Source organism: Lactuca saligna, chromosome 6 (genome assembly GCF_052625555.1).
Source record: "Lactuca saligna cultivar CGN05327 chromosome 6, ASM5262555v1, whole genome shotgun sequence".
Lineage (NCBI taxonomy): Eukaryota > Viridiplantae > Streptophyta > Magnoliopsida > Asterales > Asteraceae > Lactuca > Lactuca saligna.
Genome location: NC_136422.1, coordinates 152,298,056 through 152,310,134, shown reverse-complemented (window position 1 = coordinate 152,310,134; position 12,079 = coordinate 152,298,056). Strand labels below are relative to the sequence as shown.

General features: G+C 37.9%; 1 protein-coding gene across 1 annotated transcript; it reads left to right on the top strand.

Moving 5' to 3' along the window:
* The first annotated feature begins 210 nt into the window (after positions 1–210).
* Positions 211–1,127, top strand: LOC145003026 (uncharacterized). The gene is made up of 2 exons (XM_078962190.1): positions 211–402; positions 504–1,127. Exons 1-2 carry the CDS (start codon positions 211–213, stop codon positions 1,125–1,127), a joined length of 816 nt encoding a protein of 271 aa, XP_078818316.1.
* The last annotated feature ends 10,952 nt before the right edge of the window (positions 1,128–12,079 follow it).

Here is a 12,079-nt window from a genome sequence, read left to right as displayed (position 1 = left end):
ATTTTATGATATTTGGTACACTAGTTGAAGTAGTGTTATGTGGCATGTTAGCTGGTTATGTGATAGGAGGTATGCTAGTCGTATATGTGGTAAGCTTGTATGAAAGACCAAGGGAGAGCCCATGACACTTGGATGTAAGACCATGTGGAGAGCCCATGACACTTAGATGTAAGACCATGGGCAGAGCCTATGGCTTTCTTATTAAAGACCATGGGCTTGATTTGTTTTCACTGCAACCGGACCGGACACAAACGGGCCAAGATTCCGAGGTTGCAGGGAGGGGGAGGAGCAATGGTGGTGCCTGTGCCCACCATACTGAGGATAACAGATTGCCGCCCTGTTAAGTCGGATGCTCCGGCGGTGAAGAGCCGCACATTTCAGTTGACTATCAAGGAGGCTCGGGTCTGGTACACGTTTTATCTTTCCTGGTTGAGATTGATTTGTCTTGCTTATATGTATATATGTGATCACGTATAGGGGCCTTTTTGGTAAATCATATGAAGGCTCACATTCTATTCGATTCGGTTCCTACCCGATCGTTTGTATCTCTTACACTTAGTAAGAAATTCAAGGATGCACCGGGGACTTTGGGTTCCCCGCTTGAGGTCGAGATTATGGATGACCGCACTATGAGTTCTGCGAGGGTATATCAAAACCGTGTCCAAAATGTGCTTGGGGAGAGGTATCGTGTTGATCTAGTCCTGATATCGTTTCAAGTACTAAAGGTGATCCTCGGGATGGACTGGTTAGGGGACAATGGGGCCACAATCGATTGCGAGCGCCAGTTGGTTAGCGTTCGGACCCCAAGTGGGGGAGAACTGGTTATTCATAGAGAGAGGGCCTCACAGGGGCCCACCCTCTTTTCAGCTGCGAGGGATAGGAGACTTTTGCAGCAGGGTTTTTTAGGATTTCTAACATATATCTCGGATATGATGCTTGAGACCCTGACAGATTTGTACAGGGTACCGGTTGTACAACAGTTCTGGGATGTATTTCCCGAGGAGTTACCTGGAGTGCCACTAGAGAGGAAATTGGATTTTCGTGTTGATGTGGTGTCGGGTGCCGCTTCGATAGCCAAGGAACCATCCCAGCTAGCTTCACCTGAGATACACGAGCTATCTACGTAGCTTCAAGAGCTGTTAGACCGAGGATTTATCCATACAAGCAGTTCCCCGTGGGGAGCACCAATCCTGTTCGTGAAAAAGAAGGATGGGTCACACAGGATGTGTATTGATTATCAAGAGCTGAACAAACTAACAGTGAAAAACTGTTATCGGCTACCGAGGATCGATGATTTGTTCGATCAACTGCAGGGTGCATCTTGGTTTTCTAAGATTGATCTCCGATCGGGTACCATCAAATGAGGATTAGGTACGAGGATATACTGAAGACAAGCTTCAGGACTCAGTACAGTTACTATGAGTTTGTGGTGATGCTATTCGGGCTCACCAATGCCCCACTAGCATTCATGGATCTCATGAACAGGGTGTGTAGACCGATGCTAGATCTGTCGGTGATCCTTTTTATTGATGATAGTTTATTCTAAGACCAAGGAGTAACATAAGTAGCATCTGAGGGAGGTATTGGAGACACTAAGAATGGAAAAGGTTTACGCCAAGTTCTCAAAGTGTGATTTGTAGTTGCAAGAGGTGCAATTTTTGGGGCACATCATCAATTAGGAGGGTATTTCGGTGGATCCAGGTAAGGCGGAGGCGGTGATGTGGTGGGAAGTACCGAAGAACGCATATGATATTCGTAGCTTCTTGGGTCTAGCGGGGTACTATCGGACATTCATCTAGGATTTCTCCAAGATTGCGGTGCCTTTGAACCGCTTGACCTAAAAGAATGTGACATTTCGATAGGGCCTGGATCAGCAGTTGGTTCTCAAGACCTTGAGACAGAGGTTATGTGAGGCTTCGATTCTAGTACTACATGAGGGACTTGATGATTTGGTAGTGTATTGTGATGCATCAATCTCAAGTTTAGATGATATACTGATGCAGAGTGGGCATGTGATTGTCTACGCTTTGAGGCAGTTGAACCCTCACAAGGCAAAATACACCACTCACAACTTGCAATTGGGGGTGGTGGTGTTTGCCCTCAAAATTTGTAGGCACTACTTGTATGGAGTTCGATGCACCATCCACACTGACCATAAAAGTTGAGACATTTGATGGATCAGCAGAACCTGAACATGGGGCAGAGGAGGTTGTTGGATGTACTGAAAGATTATGATTGCGAGATCTTGTACCACCCAGGAAAGGCCAATGTAGTGGCCGGTGCCTTGAGCCACAAGGCAGTAAGTGCTCCAATTACAGATGTCTGTTTGAGGATGACAGTGATATCTCCATTGTTGGATATGATCAAGGAGGCTCAGGTAGAGGGTTTGAAGAATGAGAATTGGAAGATAGAGTGGATTTGGGGTCAGTTTCCCTTGTTTGTTCGGGATAGTCGGGATGTAAGACCATGTGGAGAGCCCGTGGCTTTCCTATTAAAGACCATGGGAGAGCCCATGACATTTGGATGTAAGACCATGTGGGGAGCCCATGGCATCCTGGAGTAAGACCCTAGGGAGAGCCAACAATATCCCTATATGTTGTATGCATGGCTTATATGGTTTGTGTAACCTTTATAGCTAATATGATAATGTGATTATGTTTATTGTGTGGGGTATGCTCTAGGGAACTCCCTAAGCATTAGCTTACAGTTTTTTGATTTGTTTCAAGTACATCGGGGCCTAAGGGCAAGGGCAAGGCTTGGTGGCACGACATGCACTCTCTCACTGGCGTTTTTATGGGACACTCTGATATTTGAAATAATATTGTTGATGTTATGAATTTGAAAACAATTGTACTTGAGATACTATAGCTTATTGGAAATGTTTTGATTATTTAAAAATGAAAATTTTGTTTTGAAAATTTGGGTCGTTACACCAGAACACTCTCTGGGACAGAGGTAGATAAAAATACTATTGGATAAGAGGGATTTTTTAAATCTACTCCATCCTACATAAGATGGGGGATAAAACCCTGGAAGATATCCAAGGCTATAAATAGTGCCTTATGGATTCATTTTTCCTTGTTCATTGGCTTGAAGTATTTGCTATATTCTCCCTCCCATTCTTATGCATGAACTCACCTAGAGTTTTACCCTTCCTAGTTTCATTTTAATTCTATTCTTTTAAGTTCATTAGGTGTGAACCCAGAGAGGGATTTTGGTTCGAATCCTTTTCATCCAAACAAGGTGGCACACACAAGGTCACAAGTTTGAAGGTCATTGGCTTCAAGAGTGTTATATGGTTGTTCATTATTTTTTACGTTTTTTCATAGGGTAATTGTAATTAGTATGAAACCTAGATCTTGGGTTTCAATTTACACTTAGTTTGAAATATCCCAAAATTTAAGACCAAAAATTTCATTTTTAAATAAGTTGTTATAAAAAACAATAGTATAAAAACATTAATAATATCATCCGATGTAAAAACCAGTATGTCAATAATCAAAACATGTCATCATAAATCAATATTAGAGTATAATCCCAAAGATCTCATGTACAGAAAACATAGTGTGATGCGTTGTAATCGAGCCGAATCCTTTCCTTTGAAAACGAAGTACCTGAAACCGAAATTTTAAACCATAAACACGAAGCTTAGTGGGTTCCCCCATCATACCACATACCATACAGTAACATACTACCTAACATATCAGGGTGCTGGCCTACCCTTTCGGTCTCTTTCAACCGGTAACCTGCCTAGCATATCTAGGTGCTGTCCTACCCCTTTGGTCCTATCGACCGGTATCGGGGACTATTTCACCCCTACCACTACCACATAATATCATAGCATATACATATAATTCTCCTACTACCTAACATATATGGGTGCTGGCCTACCACTTTGGTCTCTTTCAACCAGTAACCTGCCTAGCATATCTGGGTGTTAGCCTACCCCTTCGGTCCTGTCGACCGGTACCTGGGACTATTTCACCCCTACTTCTATAATATAACAAGGTAGCTCATAAACACATAAGTCATATCCTGCCTAGCTTATCCAGGTGATCGCATACTCCTTCGGCCCTATCGACCGGTACTGGGGTCTATCCTACCCCTCCTACCAATATCATATAAAATCATAGCATACTGGAATATAAGGCATAACAGATAATGGCATACCAGATAATTATAAGAAAGACAATCATCTCTACTATAACTATTACTAGTGGGCATGCATTGGTGCCTTCGACCCACTTCTATGGAAGGTAACTAATCTCAGATACTGTAAAGTAGTTGAACTGTTTGCGACTCTGAAATCTGGTCATCTCAAACTCCTACACATAAAATCTCCTTTAGTTACCTTTTCATGCTCATACCCCTTTAAGGGTCACTTAGGTCAAAGTCAAAGTCAACACCCAGGTCATAGTCAACCTTTGATCAAAGTCCATATCCTAGTCAAAGTAAATCATCTAGTCAAAGTCAATATCTTGTTGACTCAACTCGTTAAGTTGGTCCATCCACTCGCCGAGTTCCATAAATCATAGAACCATGAACTCGCGATCCAACTCGTCTAGTTACCCTTTAACTCACCGAGTTCTTCCCTATGATAGAATCGGGACTTTTCATTTCAACTCGTCGAGTCCTCAACTCTTCAAAACCCCGAAAACTTGTCCAATTCACTGAATCTTCTTCTAGACTCACTGATTTTGCTTGGTAACAAAAAAGGTTGGGGGACCACGACCCAACTCGCCAAGTTGGATGAACATCTCGTCGAGCCCCCTAAGTCTTAATCCATTAAGTCACTTTCTATTGAGTCGAACACTTCCAAACCATAGATCTGGTCCCCTAAGCCTGGAATACCACGTAAAGTTGCTAACTTTACGTCCATCCATGGTGTCAAGAAGCTAAAAACACCAAAACTAACCTCTAAAAGAGGTCTAGGGCATGGGGAAAGGCCAAGACTAGATAAAGCTAGCAACTTGCAGTCTCATAAGGCCACAAACGTCTAGATCTGAAGCCATGACCTCAAATCATGCTCAAATCCAAGAATGCTTTCAAAACAAGCTACTAAAAGTTGTAAACTCCTCCATTAAGAGATCTACCAAATGAATAGTCATGGTATAGACTTTACAACTTAATATGGATACCTTAATAGAGAAACCCCTGGATCTAAAGCTTCTTCCTTCAACCATACACCTCCAACTTCAACTACTTCAAGAAATTACCAAAGAATCACTCTCTTTTCACTCCTACACACTCAAGAGGTCTCAAGGTCACGAATTAGGGTTTGTTGGATTGAGTGGGGACATGAGGGAGACCACAATGAGGTGTTAAGGTCCTTAAATAGGGTTTCACTTTGGCAGTCCTACTCGTCGAGTTGGGGGTCCCCAACTCATTGAGTAGGTTTCTTAACCTGCGTCCAAATTCCCATTTCTACTCAATGAGTTTGGGGCCTCCAACTCGTCCAGTCCCTTTGCAAAAAAAAAATGAGAATTCTTATTTAAAATACCTACTAAGAACCGGGCGTTACATTGGTATATCATAGATTGATTTTTCCTCTACCTAGTTTAAAGTGTATTTGATGTATCTAAAACCTAACAATAAGAACTTCAATTCAAGAAGGATAACATACTTTTATGCAAAAATCTGATATGCAACAAGTTAAGTGATCTGATGCCATTTTGATCATATTTTTCGTTTGATTAACCTTAGTCATATTTTGGTCATATATACCGTTGACATGTGAAACTAGGTTGGTCTGCCATCAGAATGACCAAAATTCATCACAATTACTAGAATGATATTAGGTTGTCATTTTATTTTTTCCTAAGAATCATAAGTTTATGCGTTTATAAGTTTAGATATTCATCACAATGACTGGAATCTAACAAGAATAAGAAATTTAGAGGAAAGCAAGTGCATTCATGAAAGTTTGTTGCATACTTGATAAATAAATAAAAAGGCATTATTTAATATTAAACACTAAAAGGGTATGTGTTTATGGGTTAAGATTGCCCTAAAAGACAAATGTTGAATGACCGAATTTACAAAAATATAGATTAAATGTTTTTTTGTAGAGTATGCGTTTATTGGTTATGATTTCCCCGAAAGACAATTATTGAATGACTAGATTTACAAAAGTATAGATTAATTGTTTTTGACATATACCTTTGTTTGAAACTATCTAATAATTACATGTGGACCATTATTAAACAATTTTGTCCCCTACTTCGAAGAGATTGGAGTTGTTGATGTTAAACCATTACTAAAAAATGTCACCCCTACTCTGAAGAGATTGGGCTTGTTGATGTTGGACGCTCAAATCTTGTCTGTTATCAAACATTAGATGCAAAATAGAAGAAAATTACCATGAGAGAGCTCCTCATCTTCTCCCTATTTTTGATGAATGGGGGAAAGGAATGTATCTTATTTCCCTTAAAATTTCACATTTGATTCCTATAGTTTACATTTTTTTTTATCAAATTTACTATTACTTCATTTATTTTCACATTAGCCTAAATGGTTGACATAACAAGTCCTAGTCCATCCATTATATAACTTTGGTAGTCCCTTTCGTTAATTGAGTCAACCCTTTCGTCAAGTTACTTTGCCAACTTGACAGTTTTGGCCCATTAATTTTTAAAATATTATTATTTTCACTTATAACCTTCCAAAATTCGTATCAAATAACAATATGATTATTCCTTGATGATTTAATTATATTAACCATTTTTCATATATTTACTTAATTAATGTAAGAGCCTAGTCTTCATTTTTAGGATGTTAGAGTGGCAACCTTATTATAGATGCCATACTTGACCTTTTTCCCACCCTTGCGAAGTCTCACTTTCCCATCATCTTCCTTGGGTTCTATCTTGATCTTCTTCAGACCCTGCAAGTTCTTGTGATGCTCTACATCTCAGTAGGGTCCCTTGTCCTCTTTGTTTGAGGCTACCAACATCCTTTTATTTTTTGGGGGCATAGAAGTGAGGCAATTAGTAGCAGGTCATATATCCCTACCATTCATAGCCATGATATTTACTTCATAATATTTCAGGTACATTACCTTACTAAACCATAAGCTAGTATAGGGTAAAGAGGTCCTATTAAGAAAAGCCAATGATGCATATAATGAACTTATCTATTTACATTAAAATCCCACTACCTACAGGAACAACTCATCTTACTCAATTTCACAATGCAAGAGACAATCCTATTCCTAACCTCAAAAACGCTTAGCCCTATAGGAACGACATCAAAATTACTATTTGGAATCATAAACACGTAAGAGCTTTAAAAAAAATGAAAATTTATAGGTTTACTAATTAAGAAGGTTAAATGAAGTACCTTTGGGGAACCTTGAATTCATCTATCCTTTATAATGTAGCAGGTTAGTGATTTCCAGTGAATCTGAGTCCTTTTTTCTTCATCCTAAATAGTCTTTCCATCACACAGATCATGATCTCTTATAATATTGTAATGATGGGCTTTTTCCTTGCATCAATAGTGTTTCATTTCGGCTCTTTGATATTATATTTTCCATACAATAACATGTCTTGCATTAAGTTTCATTAAGGCTACATAAAGACTAACCATGAACGCCAATGGTAATGATTGGGTTAAAATATTAATTTTCCAATTAGAATATTACCTTAATCCAGCTCTTGGTTTCTTTCCTACGGGGAATGATGCACATATTGAATTGTCTAGAACAATGATGTGTAGCATTCAGAGACTTCATTTGGAAAGCCTCTTCACTATCACAAGTCCAAGATGACAAAAGACTCTCATTAACATATTTACCACATCTCACTAACAACATATTATACTTATTCTTTTGAAACGACATGGGATAACCATATACAACAACATAGTTTTGGAACATAAGCTTAAGATATTTTGGTGATTCGAAACGCATAAACAAACCCTATTTTTTGTATTTCCAATGTATGTTAGTATCAAAGATAGGAAAATAAGGTTACTTATTATCTAAATTTGGAGTATCAAATTGGGATTTATTGATTTCCTCCTTCTCCTCAGTAGCCATCACCATTTTACTCAAATATTTGTCATTTAGAGTGTGGTTGAAAGGGGGCTTACATGATATTTAAGAGTGTGCAAGAAAGGAATGTCATCACATGTGAGGGAATGCTCCTGTTCAGATTCTTCATCAGACAATATTTGAATGTTTTCTCCATCTTCTTTTACAACTTCATATTGTATCCAATAATATAGCAGATCATTAAACTGGCCTATGTACACCTGCATTGGTCCACCAGTTGACATCTCATAATCTACAAACCTTACGCAGTCCACTACATCTTCAAGCTTCTTCAATGCCTCTATTAATATTTCACCACGACGAACATAACACACAATATCACACAGATATTTGATAACTTCCTATATTCGAAGCTTAAATGTGTCATAATTAATTTTTGATGGGTTTTTTCCATATGAACATTCCTATGTGCACATACAAACCCTAATTCTTGGATCTAGGTTTCTCTAATTGAACATGCATGAATCCAAGACTTCTATTGGTTATTCTATCATAATAACATTGAGAAATCAGAGTTATAAGTTTACCTTGAATCACTTATTTGATCTTCTTGTTCTTGGAGCTTTAGAGTCACAATTGTCACTCCTCTAATGGCTTACAAACACCAACTAGCAAGAGGATGATTTGAGAGAGTGGGGAGGGACTTAGAAATCGGCCAGGGTTCCTTTAGATACAAGGGTGCCGATTTCCATGACCACATAGGGTCTATTTATACTTGTAAGGCTCCTAGGGTTTCACCTTTAAACCCTAATTGGATAACTTAAGCTCTAATCAATCCTAATCCCTTTCATGATAAACTTGGACGGATTTTAGGTCTATCCTAAGCCCTAAAATTTTCCACCCCATTATCCATAAGGGATTATAGCCTAAAGTATAACTATCACACACTTGACAGTTTAAGCCCTTCTATTTAATTAATCTCTTTAAGTCACCAAATTAATTCCTAATTAATTTATGACTTATATTAATCAAATAATATTATTATACCATATAATATTTCAACTCTCATTATAAATCATCCTATCAAGTTGCTATGGTGAAGGCAACCCAAAAGGACCATGCTCAATCGGGTCAAGTATTTACCAAATATAGTTGTAGCCTTAGACACTATTCCAACAGTCTCCCACTTGGATAAGTCTAGTAACTATATATACCGATTAGCAATCATAGCTCTCAAAGACGCTGTCAAACTTTGATCTAATCAATTTTGTCCTTTAGATAAGGGATCGTACAGTTCTCTATATAGATATCATGCATACAATCAAATGGAACTACTTGTCTAGCATTTGGTTTCTCGATTTCAGATTCATTCGACATAGAACTTAATTGAACACATCAATTTAGTTCTGACCGGGCCCTGCACATAAGTCAAATCAAATCATCGAGCGGCCAAGATATCGCTTTTACCTTCTTAGGATAAAAGTAACAAATAAACTTCAACTTATATGCATTTATTTATTCATTAACCAGCTATACACAATAATGCATTTTATAACATCAAGTTACTGATGCGGTTTCGCACCATCAACGTACAACCAATTAACAAATAACAAACCATATATCTAGGTTTTAAGACCATATGATATTATCGTCTTGCGATCACCCTTTTGTCATATTCCATAAGCTGATTCTAGCAAGCGCGGGTTTGTTCCAGTGCTCAAAACTAGTTCATAAGCACTCATGAACATTGCAGCAAACTTTTGCTATGTCTAATACCATTTAGACAATCTACACACCAATTCATGAAAATCTTCATTCATACCTACTTCCAACATATGAACAATTGTGGACAATTTGAATAATTCGATTATTCTTAATTAACTCAATTATTCTGGAAGTCAAAACATGCAAAGTGAAACAATAGTTAAACAATTAACATAAGACAGTAACATTACTCATAAATAATACTCCTTTATTTAATCATGAAATGTTAATTACATTTATCTATCACGCATTTCTAACACTATCTAATCTATACTAATATCATCCTTCAGCCCAATGATCCTAGCATGCTCCAAGTGCTTAACCCTATTCAGTCCCTTCCTAAGCGGATCTGCTGGGTTATCTTCTGATGATATCCTCTTCACCACTAGTTGTCCTTCTTCTACACGATTTCTTATAAAATGATATTTTTTGTCGATGTGTCGAGATCTACCATGATCCCTTGGTTCCTTGGTCAAGGCAACCGCTCCTTCATTATCACTGAAAATTTCCATGGGCTCCTTTATGGTAGGTACAACTCCAAGATCACCAATGAAGTTCTTTAACCATATTGCCTTTTTCGACGCTTCGCTTGCTGCAATGTACTCTGATTCGCACGTTGAATCAGCTACGGTTTCTTGTTTGGAACTTTTTCAAGTTACTGCTCCTCCATTCAGGGTAAAGACCCAGCCCGACTGCGAACGGTAGTTGTCCCTGTTGGTCTGAAAACTGGCATCATTATACTCTCGCACCTTCAAGTCATCACTCCCTCCAAGGACTAAAAACCATTCCTTGGTCCTCCGAAGGTACTTAAAGATATTCTTCACCACAATCCAATAGGCTCTACCAGGGTTCCCTTGATATCTACTGACCATGCTCAAAGCAAAGGCTACATCAGGGCGAGTACAAGTCATAGCATACATGATTGAGCCAACTGCGGAAGCGTATGGTACTCGCACTACTAGAAAAAAACCTTTTACGAAGCTCATTGCGCGTCGTAAAACGCTCAGACGACGCGCAAATGCGCGTCAAGGAAGGCCCTGTCATAAAGAGAGACGACGCGCATTTACGACGCGCGGTTATGACACGCAATGCGTATCAAGGAAGGCCCTGTCATAAAGAAAAATGACATGCATTTGCGTGTCGTAACCTTACGATGCGCGTGTTTATGACACGCAATGCGTATGAAGGAAGCCCCTGTCAAGAAGGCCATGTCATAAATGAAGACGACACACATTTTTGCGTATCGTAATTTTAAATTTTTTAAAAAAAAAAATTATTTATAGATTTACTGATTTTCAAATTAAATTTGCATTTCATGTCTCATAATAGAAAATAAAATACCATATATAAAAAATACCATACATTGCACAAAAGTTAATGTCATACAAATAGTTGTTGCATGGAAAGATAAAATAAATCAATAGACGTAAAAAAAATTTACAAACTAATAGTTCTAATAACCTAATGTGTGCCTCACTGTAAACAAGATATGTGCTGATTTTTTTAAATGTGTGTCTGACTTGTCTCCACTCTTCCTTAATAACACCACTCAAGGACTCTAAATCTATGAAGTTAGTCACAGTATCTATATTGCCTGCAAAAAAACATAACTACAAAATAAGTGCTGTATAGGATCAACAATGTTGCCAAACTAGTAAGCATAATAAAAGTATAAATATATAATACAACAAAAAGTTGAGTAATTTTACAAAACAATCCTTCAAGTTGTTATAAAGAATAATGACTTTACCATACCAGTAACATCTATTGTTGAAGATGCAACAGGAAGCATTGGATTTGGATAGTCCATGTGTAAGACATTGATCAAGGCCCAATGTTGCCATTGATCAAGGTGGATAGTGTAAGCACAGTTACTAATTTTCTTTGAATTACCTATAAACATGTAGAAACATAATATTTAAATAAATAATGACATTTTATCTACAAATGACAAAATATGACCCTCAATAATAGCATAAATGGTTCATTTTCCTATAAAAATATATATCATACGTTGGCATCATGTTATTTGAGTATATCCCCAATTAGTAAGCTACCAAATTAACTAAAAAATAAACAGAAGAAATTTCATTTGTTTTGTTTGAAGGTTATTCACATGACCTTTATTAACTTCTAGTCTAAACTTCAAAACTATCAAAAACGACAAGTTAGTTTCTATTATAACTTTCTAACCCTGGTTCAAAACACAAAACAAGATTAAAGATAGGGGCTCAAGCGTCATTCAAGGTCAGCATACCTAGAAGTGTTTTTCCTTCTAGATGCTCCAAGCTGACACCGACAACTATCCAGATGTGGCTCATC

Bases quoted from the DNA above. Each gene is read 5' to 3' on its own strand.
- LOC145003026 (XM_078962190.1), top strand. From the start codon at position 211: ATGGGCTTGATTTGTTTTCACTGCAACCGGACCGGACACAAACGGGCC. The intron at 403-503 runs GTCTGGTACACG...AATCATATGAAG, and splicing joins TGACTATCAAGGAGGCTCGG to GCTCACATTCTATTCGATTC.